General features: G+C 43.6%; 1 protein-coding gene across 2 annotated transcripts in view; it reads left to right on the top strand.

The window, feature by feature from the left end:
* Positions 1–15,877, top strand: part of LOC109877725 (ras-associated and pleckstrin homology domains-containing protein 1-like) — a 173,586-nt gene that overhangs the window by 61,168 nt on the left and 96,541 nt on the right. For both annotated transcript variants that reach the window (XM_031801757.1, XM_031801764.1), the window contains exons 5-6: positions 5,319–5,616; positions 5,846–6,233. In XM_031801757.1, the coding sequence (XP_031657617.1) occupies positions 5,319–5,616; positions 5,846–6,233 (686 nt within the window). The remainder of the gene's footprint in view (positions 1–5,318; positions 5,617–5,845; positions 6,234–15,877) is intronic.

Below are 15,877 nucleotides of genomic sequence, written 5' to 3'. Positions count from 1 at the left end.
CTCCTCTCCTTAGGGCAGGGCTGGGACTCCTCGCCCTAGGGCAGGGCAGGGCTCAGACTCCTCGCTCTAGGGCAGGGCAGGGCTCAGACTCCTCGCTCTAGGGCAGGGCAGGGCTCGGACTCCTCGCCCTGTGCGGTGGACACAGTGGCTGTCTGATGGAGTTTCAGGGAGAATATTGTGAACATAGATAGACATTTTAGGAGTCATCATAGACATTTTAGGAGTGATGTTGCTTTCTGATTTAAAAATCGTCAGTTTTGGGAAGCTGATGTTCACCATAAAAATGCACCTTTATAATGACCCATTCCATTCATCATCACATTTGCATATGTGTGTAAGAGCCTGGTATTCCCAATGTGATGAGTAGATTGGAAAGTCATAATTTAGGCTAATAAGAATAATCAATAACTGTTTGTGAAAAAGACAGTTCACTGCATGGCTGAGCGTGTCGAGTGTGGAGAAGTTCCCTCTTTCTTTCTTCAACACATTTCATGCAATTCTACTACATTTTATATGACTGGAGACATTAGCAGAATCTGTTTTAATACAACAAATGACAGGGTATCCTACACTGCTGACACTGACAAACAGACCAATAGAAACGATGTTGTCCATATAATCGACCTATGAGAACGGAGCGGCACTAATAGAGAATTATGTCTATTTTATCATTTTTTAAATGTAACCTTTATTTGACTAGGCAAGTCTACACCCTAGACCCGGCCTGGTTTCCTTGATATTTCATAGTATTCTATTGTTTCCAGTACTTGTCTTATATAATCTCCAATGTAAAAAAACTGTCTGATTAGGTTGAATCGGCGCTCAGAATTTGTTTTAAATTCTCCGCCATGTTGGAGTCAACAGAAATCATAAATAACATTATAAATATTCCCTTACCTTTGATGATCTTCATCAGAATGCACTCCCAGGAATCCTAGTTCCACAATAAATGCTTGATTTGTTCGATAATGTCCATTATTTATGAAAAGTAGCTACTTTTGTTAGGGCGTTTAGTACACAAATCCGCTCGTGCAGGTCATAAATCATATCATAAATCTTCAATAACGTTCCAACCGGAGAATTACATTGTGTGTAGAGAAGCCATGGAACACAGGTCGCTATCATGTGATCAGCCCTTGGCTCTCTGCCAGACATCTGGCTCATTCAGCTCTCATTCAGCCCCACATCACAGTAGAAGCCTCATTCAAGTTTCTAAAGACGGTTGACATCTAGTGGAAGCCCTAGGAAGTGGACCTTCATCCATATCCCACTGTGAATTCAATAGGGGCTGGGTTGAAAATCGACCAACCTCAGATTTCTCACTTCCTGTTTGGATTTCTTCTCAGGTTTTTGCCTGCCATATGAGTTCTGTTTTACTCACAGACATCATTCAAACAGTTTTAGAAACGTCAGAGTGTTTTCTATCCAATACTACTAATAATATGCATATATTAGCATCTGGGACTGAGGAGCAGGCCATTTACTCTGGGTACCTTTCATCCAAGCTACTCAGTACTGCCCCTGCAGCAATAAGAAGTTAACAGAATGTGACCGACAGAACGGGGGTTGTATGTGGAGGATGAGGTACTTTACTTCCTCTTTCAACATATTGTTTGGTGAATCATACGTGACTCCATCATTTGTAACAAGTTTTAATAAAAAAAATGTTGGTAGCATTTCTATATTGAAGATTGAAAAAAGAATGTGATACATTTTTCCCCATATTCCATCCAGTTCGCTTTATTTTTATAATCTATTACACTGGATCTTTCTGGAATAAGTTCCTCCAATTCCTTTTCCTCTAACGTATTCTGAGCCTCCAGTTTTTATTGCTGTCTAACTGTACTGTCCTTCAATTCCCTTTGTTAAGACTCTTTTGATCTAAATTGCTTTTGTTTTATAGATGAGTACTGAATTGCATGGCCTCTAAAAGGCACAATTAAAAGTGTCCCATACAATAAGGGGATCTGCTATACCTTTTATTATGTCTGAAAAAGTCAGTTATAAATACCTCTGTCCTGGTTAAAAACCAGTTATCATCCAATAGGCTTGGATTAAATTTCCAATATCCTCGCCCACGTGGAAATTCTGTAAGAGTAATGTATATGGTAATTATCTAATGGTCCGACCTCATTCTGTCCACTATCAACACTTTTTAAACTGTTGGTGCCAGAGAGAATGGCATAAGAAAGTAGTCAAGGCGACTAGCTTGATTAAGCCTCCCCCATGTATATCTCACTAGGTCAGGATATTAAACCTCCTCCATGTATATCTCACTAGGACAGGATATTAAACCTCCATGTATATCTCACTAGGTCAGGATATTAAACCTCCTCCATGTATATCTCACTAGGTCAGGATATTAAACCTCCTCCATGTATATCTCACTAGGTCAGGATATTAAACCTCCATGCATATCTCACTAGGTCAGGGTATTTAAGTCTCCATATATCCACTAATTCCAATATATCCATGACATTCATGATTTCCTTTAAGAGCATGAGGGTGATCATTTGTAGTGTGATTTTCAACCTCTCCCTGACCCAGTCTGTAATTCCTAAGTTTCAAGCAGACCACCATCCCTATGCCCAAGAGCGCCAAGGTAACCTGTCTAAACGACTATCGCCCCGTAGCACTCACATCTGTAGCTTTGAAATGCTTTCAAAGGCTGGTCATGGCTCACAGAACTTGATACATGGCATTTATGGACCAAGGTCTCACAACGCAATATTTCCCATGCTAGCAACTCAAACAACATGGTACTGACCAATGAACATTCAAGTGGGCGTGACTTGGCGCATAAATGCATATACATCAGACACGGATGTTCATATTTTACATGACGGCGGTATATCTATCTATATATCTATATCTATCTATCTCTCTGTATCTATCTCTCTGTATCTATCTCTCTGTATCTATATATCTCTCTATCTTTATATATATCTATATACAGTGCCTTGCGAAAGTAAGGCACTGCCCCCTTGAACTTTGCGACCTTTTGCCACATTTCAGGCTTCAAACATAAAGATATAAAACTATTTTTTTGTGAAGAATCAACAACAAGTGGGACACAATCATGAAGTGGAACGACATTTATTGGATATTTCAAACTTTTTAACAAATCAAAAACTGAAAAATTGGGCGTGCAAAATTATTCAGCCCCCTTAAGTTAATACTTTGTAGCGCCACCTTTTGCTGCGATTACAGCTGTAAGTCACTTGGGGTATGTCTCTATCAGTTTTGCACATCGAGAGACTGAAATGTTTTCCCATTCCTCCTTGCAAAACAGCTCGAGCTCAGTGAGGTTGGATGGAGAGCATTTGTGAACAGCAGTTTTCAGTTCTTTCCACAGATTCTCGATTGGATTCAGGTCTGGACTTTGACTTGGCCATTCTAACACCTGGATATGTTTATTTTTGAACCATTCCATTGTAGATTTTGCTTTATGTTTTGGATCATTGTCTTGTTGGAAGACAAATCTCCGTCCCAGTCTCAGGTCTTTTGCAGACTCCATCAGGTTTTCTTCCAGAATGGTCCTGTATTTGGCTCCATCCATCTTCCCATCAATTTTAACCATCTTCCCTGTCCCTGCTGAAGAAAAGCAGGCCCAAACCATGATGCTGCCACCACCATGTTTGACAGTGGGGATGGTGTGTTCAGGGTGATGAGCTGTGTTGCTTTTACGCCAAACATAACGGTTTGCATTGTTGCCAAAAAGTTCAATTTTGGTTTCATCTGACCAGAGCACCTTCTTCCACATGTTTGGTGTGTCTCCCAGGTGGCTTGTGGCAAACTTTAAACGCCACTTTTTATGGATATCTTTAAGAAATGGCTTTCTTCTTGCCACTCTTCCATAAAGGCCAGATTTGTGCAATATACGACTGATTGTTGTCCTATGGACAGAGTCTCCCACCTCAGCTGTAGATCTCTGCAGTTCATCCAGAGTGATCATGGGCCTCTTGGCTGCATCTCTGATCAGTCTTCTCCTTGTATGAGCTGAAAGTTTAGAGGGACGGCCAGGTGTTGGTAGATTTGCAGTGGTCTGATACTCCTTCCATTTCAATATTATCGCTTGCACAGTGCTCCTTGGGATGTTTAAAGCTTGGGAAATCTTTTTGTATCCAAATCCGGCTTTAAACTTCTTCACAACAGTATCTCGGACCTGCCTGGTGTGTTCCTTGTTCTTCATGATGCTCTCTGCGCTTTTAACGGAACTCTGAGACTATCACAGTGCAGGTGCATTTATACGGAGACTTGATTACACACAGGTGGATTGTATTTATCATCATTAGTCATTTAGGTCAACATTGGATCATTCAGAGATCCTCACTGAACTTCTGGAGAGAGTTTGCTGCACTGAAAGTAAAGGGGCTGAATAATTTTGCACGCCCAATTTTTCAGTTTTTGATTTGTTAAAAATGTTTGAAATATCCAATAAATGTCGTTCCACTTCATGATTGTGTCCCACTTGTTGTTGATTCTTCACAAAAAAATACAGTTTTATATCTTTATGTTTGAAGCCTGAAATGTGGCAGAAGGTCGCAAAGTTCAAGCGGGCCGAATACTTTCGCAAGGCACTGTATATCTATATATCTCTATATCTATCTATATCTATATATCTCTCTATATCTATATCTAAGGCACTGCATCTCAGTGCTTGAGGTGTCACTTCAGTCCCTGGTTCGAATCCAGGCTGTATCACATCCAGCCGTGATTGGGAGTCCCATAGGGTGGCGCACAATTGGCCCAGCATCGTCCGGGTTTGGCCGTCATTGTAAATAAGAATTTGTTCTCAACTGACTTGACTACTTCAATAAAGGTAAATAAATGTAAAAAGATTGGCTCGGAGTGATGGAATTTGGCAAACATGCTCAGGGATGTCAGTCTAGCTGACCTGTAGAGTATGTTTGTTTGCTAGCACGGTGGCGCTGTTGGACAGGAAAAACAATTATCACAAGCCCATTGGCTTATAGCAGCCATATTGTTTTGCACTAGAATCTTGGGAAAATATTTATTTTGATCCCAAGATTCTTCTGGAGAAAAAAGGCATATAAAATAGTCAACATTATTGAAAATGGTCCAAAATACATCAAAAGCATATTGTTCTGTTTGATTTTGAGTTCTGATATTTGTCAAGTGTGGTAAAGAGTACAGAAGTAGCTCATCCTAAGGAAATGTGTACAATTTGTCCTGGTGGTGGTGCTATGGTTCCAAAGCTTGAACCCCGACATGGCTGCTTGAAGCTATATGTTTTGTTTTTGTTGTTAATGCTGTTGTTTATGTTGTTGTTTATGTTGTTTATGTTCTTCTTCCAGAGGCTTTGAACAAGGGTGGAGAAGGTGTAGACCTGGATTCCCTGATGGCAGACCTGTGTTCCATAGAGCAGGAGCTCAGCACCATCGGCAAGCCCAATAGTGGCAAGAACAGGCTGGGTGTGCCAGGTGATGCCAAGCTGCGCCAGAAACCCCCCGCGGGCCGTGGCACCAAGGGGCATGGTGGAGCGGGGGGCAGTGGAGGAGGCACCTCCAGCAGTGGGGGCAGTGGAGGAGGCACCTCCAGCAGTGGGGGCAGTGGAGGAGGCACCTCCAGCAGTGGGGGCAGTGCCTCTAGTAGGTAAGGTTACTGAACTGTGGATATATTTATGTTGAAGACGTCTTTGATGTCACTGTTGTGTTGTGGTATTTATGTTTTTTATTTATTGATTATTTTTCAATTCAGCAAATTTATTGATTGATCTCCGATCAGACGTAGCTTTTTTTATTGTCCTGTACAGTGTATGTATTTATTTTGCTGCTCTGTTTGACATTAGATAAAGTAAAGTACCTCTCTATGTATCTACCAGTACCCGGGCCTCGCCAGCCTCCACGGTGGCAGCTCGCCGTCCCTTGGCCTCCAACCTGGATGACATCACGGCCCAGCTGGAGCAGGCGTCTCTCAGTATGGACGAGGCTGGCAGACAGAGCTCCCACTCCCTGGCTAGTGGCTCCACCTCCTCCTCCTCCACCATGCGGAGGCCCGCCTCCCATCACCACACCCACCGTAGGACAGGCTCCGTGGGGACGGTCAGCGAACACGCGGTCCGCTCCATCTCCCAGTCCTCGTGGTCGTCGGTGAACTCTGCGTCGGCCAGCAGCATGGATTCCCTGGATAGTTATCTCCGGCCCTCGGAGCAGGACGGGGCAACGCCCACACCACAGGGGTCCAATCAGGGCCCCCCGGGCAGTACAGAGGTAGGCTATCTCTCGATACACACACCCACACCACAGGGTCCAATCAGGGCCCCCCGGGCAGTACAGAGGTAGGCTACCTCTCGATACACACACCCACACCACAGGGGTCCAATCAGGGCCCCCCGGGCAGTACAGAGGTAGGCTACCTCTCGATACACACACACACACAAACACACACACGAATACATGCACTGTTCAACCTTCCCTACATTCCTCTACAGCGATTCAGACTGTACCAACTGATCGGCTGGCAGAACCGGATTGAAGGACCATTAAATAAATTAAACTAGTTTATCTCTTAACATTAGAACCGACTGCTCCTGAGTTTAATTTATTACATTGCCATTTTTTAAGTCATGCCCCCTCTGTTCTTCACCTTTCCTAAATACATCTATATACCACACTACCCGTGTTAGAATCTTAATATCAAATTGTATTTGTCACATGTTTCGATTATAACAGCTGTAGACCTTACAGTGAAATGCTTACTTACAAGCCCTTAACCAACAACGATTTAAGAAGTTAGGGAGAAAAATATGTTAAGTAAAAAATGGATAAGTAGAGAGAGAGAGAGGGATGGTTTGTTAGTGTAGGTGGAGAGAGAGAGGGATGGTTTGTTAGTGTAGGTGGAGAGAGAGAGAGAGAGGGATGGTTTGTTAGTGTAGGTGGAGAGAGAGAGAGGGATGGTTTGTTAGTGTAGGTGGAGAGAGAGAGATGGATGGATGGTTTGTTCGTGTAGGTGGAGAGAGAGAGAGATGGATGATTGGTTTGTTAGTGTAGGTGGGGAGAGGGATGGTTTGTTAGTGTAGGTGGAGAGAGAGAGAGGGATGGTTTGTTAGTGTAGGTGGAGAGAGAGAGAGGGATGGTTTGTTAGTGTAGGTGGAGAGAGAGAGAGGGATGGTTTGTTAGTGTAGGTGGAGAGAGAGAGGGATGGTTTGTTAGTGTAGGTGGAGAGAGAGGGATGGTTTGTTAGTGTAGGTGGAGAGAGAGAGAGAGGGATGGTTTGTTAGTTTAGGTAGAGAGAGAGAGAGAGAGGGATGGTTTGTTAGTGTAGGTAGAGAGAGAGGGATGGTTTGTTAGTGTAGGTGGAGAGAGAGAGAGAGAGAGAGAGAGATGGATGATTGAATATGAACATTACATCCAGACCACAGTACACCCAGACACATCCACACCCCCACCCCAACCAATCAACACCCCCCCACGTCAACCATGCCCACACTCCATTTAGGCCCCCTCAGATCAGACCTATGCCACTCCTGCCCACCCCATGCACCCCACCCCCGCAAAGAGGGCCTCAACATGGAAGCCACACATACGCCCAGGTAGTGAGCGGGCAAACAGTCCCAACCCCCACTCTCACACTCGCCTAAGCCAATGGCATGTACCAGATGCTCAGCAGGCTTTGCTCACACTTACTGGCCTGAGGCTAAACCACGACCAACAACATTGGACACTCTATGGAACAAAAAGCCTTCACTATATTATCCTGGAATATCCAAGGCCTGAGGTCATCTGCCTTTGGCCTAAAGAGCAGAAACCCGGACTTCACCAAAGAAATCGGTAATACAGACATTGTCATCCTGCAAGAAACCTGGTATAGAGGAGATGGACCCACTGGTTGCCCTCTAGGTTACAGAGAGCTGGTAGTCCCATCCACCAAACTACCAGGTGTGAAACAGGGAAGGGATTCAGGGGGTATGCTAATTTGGTATAGAGCAGACCTAACTCACTCCATTAAATTAATCAAAACAGGAACATTCTACATTTGGCTAGAAATTCAAAAAGAAATGATCCTAACAGAGAAAAATGTCCTCCTGTGTGCTACCTATATCCCCCCACTAGAATCCCCATATTTTAATGAAGACAGCTTCTCCATCCTGGAGGGGGAAATCAATCATTTCCAGGCCCAGGGACATGTACTAGTCTGTGGTGACCTAAATGCCAGAACCGGACAAGAACCTGACACCCTCAGCACACAGGGGGACAAACACCTGCCTGGAGGTGACAGCATTCCCTCCCCCATATGCCCCCCTAGGCACAACTATGACAACATAACCAACAAAAACGGGTCACAACTCCTGCAGCTCTGTCGCACGCTGAGTATGTACATAGTCAACGGTAGGCTTCGAGGGGACTCCTATGGTAGGTACACCTATAGCACATCTCTTGGCAGTAGTACTGTAGACTACTTTATCACTGACCTCAACCCAGAGTCTCTCAGAGCGTTCACAGTCAGCCCACTGACACCCCTATCAGACCACAGCAAAATCACAGTCTACTTAAACAGAGCAATACTCAATCATGAGGCATCAAAGCCAAAGGAACTGAGTAACATTAAGAAATGCTATAGATGGAAGGAATGCAGTTTGGAAACCTACCAAAAAACAATTAGGCAACAACAAATTCAATCCCTCTTAGACAATTTCCTTGGGTAAAACGTTCCACTGTAATAGTGAAGGTGTAAACTTGGCAGTAGAAAATCTTAACAGTATATTTGACCTCTCAGCTTCCCTATCAAATCTAAAAATCTCAAATAGAAAACCGAAGAAAATTAACAATAATGAGAAATGGTTTGATGAAGAATGCAAAAATCTAAGAAAGAAATTGAGAAACCTGTCCAACCAAAAACATAGAGACCCGGAAAACCTGAGTCTACGACTTCACTATGGTGAATCACTAAAACAATACACAAATACACTACGGAAAAAGAAGGAACAGCATGTCAGAAATCAGCTCAATGCAATTGAAGAATCCATAGACTAACCACTTCTGGGAAAATTGGAAAACACTAAACAAACAACAACACGAAGAATTATCTATCCAAAATGGAGATGTATGGGTAAACCACTTCTCCAATCTTTTTGGCTCTATAACAAAGAATAAAGAGCAAAAACATATACATGATCAAACACAGATCTTAGAATCAACTATTAAAGACGACCAGAACCCACTGGATTCTCCAATTACATTGAAAGAGTTACAGGACAAAATAAAAACCCTCCAACCCAAAAAGGCCTGTGGTGTTGATGGTATCCTCAATGAAATGATCAAATATACAGACAACAAATTCCAATTGGCTATACTAAAACTCTTTAACATCATACTTAGCTCTGGCATCTTCCCCAATATTTGGAACCAAGGACTGATCACCCCAATCCACAAAAGTGGAGACAAATTTGACCCCAATAACTACCGTGGAATATGTGTCAACAGTAACCTTGGGAAAATCCTCTGCATTATTATTAACAGCAGACTCGTACATTTCCTCAATGAAAACAATGTACTGAGCAAATGTCAAATTGGCTTTTTACCAAATTACCGTACAACAGACCATGTATTCACCCTGCACACCCTAATTGACAATCAAACAAACCAAAACAAAGGCAAAGTCTTCTCATGCTTTGTTGATTTCAAAAAAGCCTTCGACTCAATCTGGCATGAGGGTCTGCTATACAAACTGATGGAAAGTGGTGTTGGGGGTAAAACATACGACATTATAAAATCCATGTACACAAACAACAAGTGTGCGGTTAAAATTGGCAAAAAACACACACATTTCTTCACACAGGGTCGTGGGGTTAGACAGGGATGCAGCTTAAGCCCCACCCTCTTCAACATATATATCAACGAATTGGCGAGGGCACTAGAAAAGTCTGCAGCACCCGGCCTCCCCCTGCTAGAATCCGAAGTCAAATGTCTGCTGTTTGCTGATGATCTGGTGCTTCTGTCACCAACCAAGGAGGGCCTACAGCAGCACCTAGATCTTCTGCACAGATTCTGTCAGACCTGGGCCCTGACAGTAAATCTCAGTAAGACCAAAATAATGGTGTTCCAAAAAAGGTCCAGTCCCCAGGACCACAAATACAAATTCCATCTAGACACTGTTGCCCTAGAGCACACAAAAAACTATACATACCTTGGCCTAAACATCAGCACCACAGGTAACTTCCACAAAGCTGTGAACGATCTGAGAGACAAGGCAAGAAGGGCATTCTATGCCATCAAAAGAAACATAAATTTCAACATACCAATTAGGATCTGGCTAAAAATACTTGAATCAGTCATAGAGCCCATTGCCCTTTATGGTTGTGAGGTCTGGGGTCCGCTCACCAACCAAGACTTCACAAAATGGGACAAACACCAAATTGAGACTCTGCACGCAGAATTCTGCAAAAATATCCTCCGTGTACAACGTAGAACACCAAATAATGCATGCAGAGCAGAATTAGGCCGATACCCACTAATTATCAAAATCCAGAAAAGAGCTGTTAAATTCTACAACCACCTAAAAGGAAGCGATTCCAAAACCTTCCATAACAAAGCCATCACCTACAGAGAGATGAACCTGGAGAAGAGTCCCCTAAGCAAGCTGGTCCTGGGGCTCTGTTCACAAACACACACTACAGAGCCCCAGGACAGCAGCACAATTAGACCCAACCAAATCATGAGAAAACAAAAAGATAACTACTTAACACATTGGAAAGAATTAACAAAAAAAAACAGCAAACTAGAATGCTATTTGGCCCTACACAGAGAGTACACAGCGGCAGAATACCTGACCACTGTGACTGACCCAAAATTAAGGAAAGCCTTGACTATGTACAGACTCAGTGAGCATAGCCTTGCTATTGAGAAAGGCCGCCGTAGGCAGACTTGGCTCTCAAGAGAAGACAGGCTATGTGCTCACTGCCCACAAAATGAGGTGGAAACTGAGCTGCACTTCCTAACCTCCTGCCCAATGTATGACCATATTAGAGAGACATATTTCCCTCAGATTACACAGATCCACAAAGAATTCGAAAACAAATCCAATTTTGAAAAACTCCCATATCTACTGGGTGAAATTCCAGTGTGCCATCACAGCAGCAAGATTTGTGACCTGTTGCCACGAGAAAAGGGCAACCAGTGAAGAACAAACACCATTGTAAATACAACCCAGAGAGAGAGAGAGAGAGAGAGAGAGAGATGGTTTGTTAGTGTAGGTGGAGAGAGAGAGGGATGGTTTGTTAGTGTAGGTGGAGAGAGGGATGGTTTGTTCGTGTAGGTGGAGAGAGAGAGGGATGGTTTGTTAGTGTAGGTGGAGAGAGAGAGGGATGGTTTGTTAGTGTAGGTGGAGAGAGGGATGGTTTGTTAGTGTAGGTGGAGAGAGAGGGAGAGAGAGAGGGATGGTTTGTTAGTGTAGGTGGAGAGAGAGAGAGGGAGAGAGAGAGAGAGAGATGGTTTGTTAGTGTAGGTGGAGAGAGAGAGAGAGAGAGAGAGAGAGGGGGATGGTTTGTTAATGTAGGTGGAGAGAGAGGGAGAGAGAGGGATGGTTTGTTAGTGTAGGTGGAGAGAGGGAGAGAGAGGGATGGTTTGTTAGTGTAGGTGGAGAGAGAGAGGGATGGTTTGTTAGTAGAGAGAGAGAGAGAGAGAGAGAGAGATGGTTTGTTAGTAGAGAGAGAGAGAGAGAGAGAGAGAGAGATGGTTTGTTAGTAGGGAGAGAGATGGTTTGTTAGTAGAGAGAGAGGGAGAGAGATGGTTTGTTAGTAGAGGGAGAGATGGTTTGTTAGTAGAGAGAGGGAGAGAGATGGTTTGTTAGTAGAGAGAGAGGGAGAGATGGTTTGTTAGTAGAGAGAGAGAGAGAGATGGTTTGTTAGTAGAGAGAGAGAGAGAGATGGTTTGTTAGTAGAGAGAGAGAGAGAGATGGTTTGTTAGTAGAGAGAGAGAGAGAGAGATGGTTTGTTAGTAGAGAGAGAGGGATAGAGATGGTTTGTTAGTAGAGAGAGAGGGAGAGAGATGGTTTGTTAGTAGAGAGAGAGGGAGAGAGATGGTTTGTTAGTAGAGAGAGAGGGAGAGATGGTTTGTTAGTAGAGAGAGAGAGAGAGAGAGATGGTTTGTTAGTAGAGAGAGAGGGAGAGAGAGATGGTTTGTTAGTAGAGAGAGAGGGAGAGATGGTTTGTTAGTAGAGAGAGAGGGAGAGATGGTTTGTTAGTAGAGAGAGGGAGAGATGGTTTGTTAGTAGAGAGAGAGGGAGAGATGGTTTGTTAGTAGAGAGAGAGGGAGAGATGGTTTGTTAGTAGAGAGAGAGAGAGAGAGAGATGGTTTGTTAGTAGAGAGAGAGAGAGAGAGAGAGAGAGAGAGATGGTTTGTTAGTAGAGGGAGAGATGGTTTGTTAGTAGAGAGAGAGGGAGAGATGGTTTGTTAGTAGAGAGAGAGAGAGAGAGGGTTTGTTAGTAGAGAGAGAGAGGGAGAGATGGTTTGTTAGTAGAGAGAGAGGGAGAGATGGTTTGTTAGTAGAGAGAGAGGGAGAGATGGTTTGTTAGTAGAGAGAGAGGGAGAGATGGTTTGTTAGTAGAGGGAGAGAGAGATGTCTGGGGTCCGCTCACCAACCAAGACTTCACAAAATGGGACAAACACCAAATTGAGACTCTGCACGCAGAATTCTGCAAAAATATCCTCCGTGTACAACGTAGAACACCAAATAATGCCTGCAGAGCAGAATTAGGCCGATACCCACTAATTATCAAAATCCAGAAAAGAGCTGTTAAATTCTACAACCACCTAAAAGGAAGCGATTCACAAACCTTCCATAACAAAGCCATCACCTACAGAGAGATGAACCTGGAGAAGAGTCCCCTAAGCAAGCTGGTCCTGGGGCTCTGTTCACAAACACAAACACCCACTACAGAGCCCCAGGACAGCAGCACAATTAGACCCAACCAAATCATGAGAAAACAAAAAGATAACTACTTAACACATTGGAAAGAATTAACAAAAAAACAGAGCAAACTAGAATGCTATTTGGCCCTACACAGAGAGTACACAGCGGCAGAATACCTGACCACTGTGACTGACCCAAAATTAAGGAAAGCCTTGACTATGTACAGACTCAGTGAGCATAGCCTTGCTATTGAGAAAGGCCGCCGTAGGCAGACTTGGCTCTCAAGAGAAGACAGGCTATGTGCTCACTGCCCACAAAATGAGGTGGAAACTGAGCTGCACTTCCTAACCTCCTGCCCAATGTATGACCATATTAGAGAGACATATTTCCCTCAGATTACACAGATCCACAAAGAATTCGAAAACAAATCCAATTTTGAAAAACTCCCATATCTACTGGGTGAAATGCCACAGTGTGACATCACAGCAGCAAGATTTGTGACCTGTTGCCACGAGAAAAGGGCAACCAGTGAAGAACAAACACCATTGTAAATACAACCCATATTTATGCTTATTTATTTTATCTTGTGTCCTTTAGCCATTTGTACATTGTTAGAACACTGTATATATATATATAATATGACATTTGTAATGTCTTTACTGTTTTGAAACTTCTGTATGTGTAATGTTTACAGTTAATTTTTGTTGTTTTTCACTTTATATATTCACTTTGTATGTTGTCTACCTCACTTGCTTTGGCAATGTTAACACATGTTTCCCATGCCAATAAAGCCCTTGAATTGAATTGAATTGAATTGAGAGGGAGAGAGATGGTTTGTTAGTAGAGAGAGGGAGAGAGATGGTTTGTTAGTAGAGAGAGGGAGAGATGGTTTGTTAGTAGAGAGAGAGGGAGAGATGGTTTGTTAGTAGAGAGAGAGGGAGAGATGGTTTGTTAGTAGAGAGAGGAAGAGAGAGGGAGAGATGGTTTGTTAGTAGAGAGAGAGGGAGAGATGGTTTGTTAGTAGAGAGAGGGAGAGAGAGGGAGAGATGGTTTGTTAGTAGAGAGAGAGGGAGAGATGGTTTGTTAGTAGAGAGAGAGGGAGAGATGGTTTGTTAGTAGAGAGAGAGGGAGAGATGGTTTGTTAGTAGAGAGAGGGAGAGAGAGGGAGAGATGGTTTGTTAGTAGAGAGAGGGAGAGAGAGATGGTTTGTTAGTAGAGAGAGAGGGAGAGATGGTTTGTTAGTAGAGAGGGAGAGAGAGGGAGAGATGGTTTGTTAGTAGAGAGGGAGAGAGAGAGATGGTTTGTTAGTAGAGAGAGGGTGGGAGAGATGGTTTGTTAGTAGAGAGAGGGAGAGAGAGGGAGAGAGAGGGAGAGAGAGAGAGAGATGGTTTGTTAGTAGAGAGAGAGAGAGAGATGGTTTGTTAGTAGAGAGAGAGGGAGAGATGGTTTGTTAGTAGAGAGAGGGTGGGAGAGATGGTTTGTTAGTAGAGAGAGAGAGAGGGAGAGAGAGGGAGAGAGAGGGAGAGAGAGGGAGAGAGCACCAGATGTGCAGATTAAACAGAGGGAGGTCACAGACAGATTTGATTTGAAGCAGGCAGACAGACAGGCAGACAGACAGACAGACAGGCAGACAGGCAGACAGGCAGACAGACAGGCAGACAGGCAGACAGGCAGACAGGCAGGCAGGCAGGCAGACAGACAGACAGACAGACAGACAGACAGGCAGACAGGCAGGCAGGCAGGCAGGCAGGCAGGCAGGCAGGCAGACAGACTTGCTGAGGGAGAGAGGATGGAGGGAGGCAGAGTAGGGAGAGAGAATGCTTCCCAATTGGAACCGTATTACCAATATAGTCCACTACATTTGACTAGGGCCTGTTAGAGCTCTGGTCACATGTAGTGGACTATATAAGTTTGGCACCCTAAGAGCGAGAGCTCTGCAGTAACCCTGGTGTAAAGCTGCTTTCTGCTTGCTGGTTTAGTTCTCCTAACGTTCAGGGATCAACGGTTAGTTTAGCTGTTCCTGTATTAGTGATGATGGGGTGGTTTATAAATGTATTGGCACCAGGGATGACTGTAATCGTTAGTAATCTAGTCATTGTATTAAATAATAAATCAACATGATTTGGTAGAGTTCCAGATGACAGCCTAGGGTCCTGGTCAACAGTAGTGCACTACATAGGGAATAGGGTTCCATAGGGCGCTGGTCAACAGTAGTGCACTATATAGGGAATAGGGTGCCATAGGGCTCTGGTCTAAAGTAGTGCACTATATAGGGAATAGGGTGTCATAGGGTCCTGGTCTAAAGTAGTGCACTATATAGGGAATAGGGTGCCATTTCAGATGCAGACCAGGTATTGCAGAAGTCATTGAAGTGTATCCTGAGGAATCTATTGACCCACTCATGTGTCAGTCTAAGTAACTAAGAAATTCACAAACAAATCTGTCAGTTTAAGATAGAGATATCAGTCTCAATCTACCACATCAGCCCACATCAGCCCACATCAGCCTTCTGCATCTGTGGTGGACGGTGGCTGAGATACAGCAGTGTTTGAGAGATATCAGAGTCTCAATCCACCACATCAGCCCATATCAGCCCACATCAGCCCACATCAGCCTGCATCTGTGGTGGACGGTGGCTGAGATACAGCAGTGTTTGTCAGACCAAGACACGTCCAAAAACTCTTCTCACAAAAACGTCTGTAGCGTCTGAACGGTTAGCCTATTATCCAATGACCACTATGGGAAGATGAGACTCTAACAAACACGATGGTGTTGTCTGTTTTGCACTACGACCCCCCACAAGTGTCACGGGACTCGTCTCGGTAACAATATTAAGGTAACCCATATAAACTAATGGTAGGATGGAGATATATATAGATATTAAACCTTCATCTGAAGGTAACCCATATAAACTAATGGTAGGATGGAGATATATAGAGATATTAAACCTTCATCTGAAGGTAACCCATATAAACTAATGGTAGGATGGAGATATATAGAGATA

This window comes from Oncorhynchus kisutch, linkage group LG2 (genome assembly GCF_002021735.2).
Source record: "Oncorhynchus kisutch isolate 150728-3 linkage group LG2, Okis_V2, whole genome shotgun sequence".
Lineage (NCBI taxonomy): Eukaryota > Metazoa > Chordata > Actinopteri > Salmoniformes > Salmonidae > Oncorhynchus > Oncorhynchus kisutch.
The sequence above is the reverse complement of the archived record's forward strand: the minus strand, read 5'-3'. Positions and strand labels throughout refer to the sequence as shown.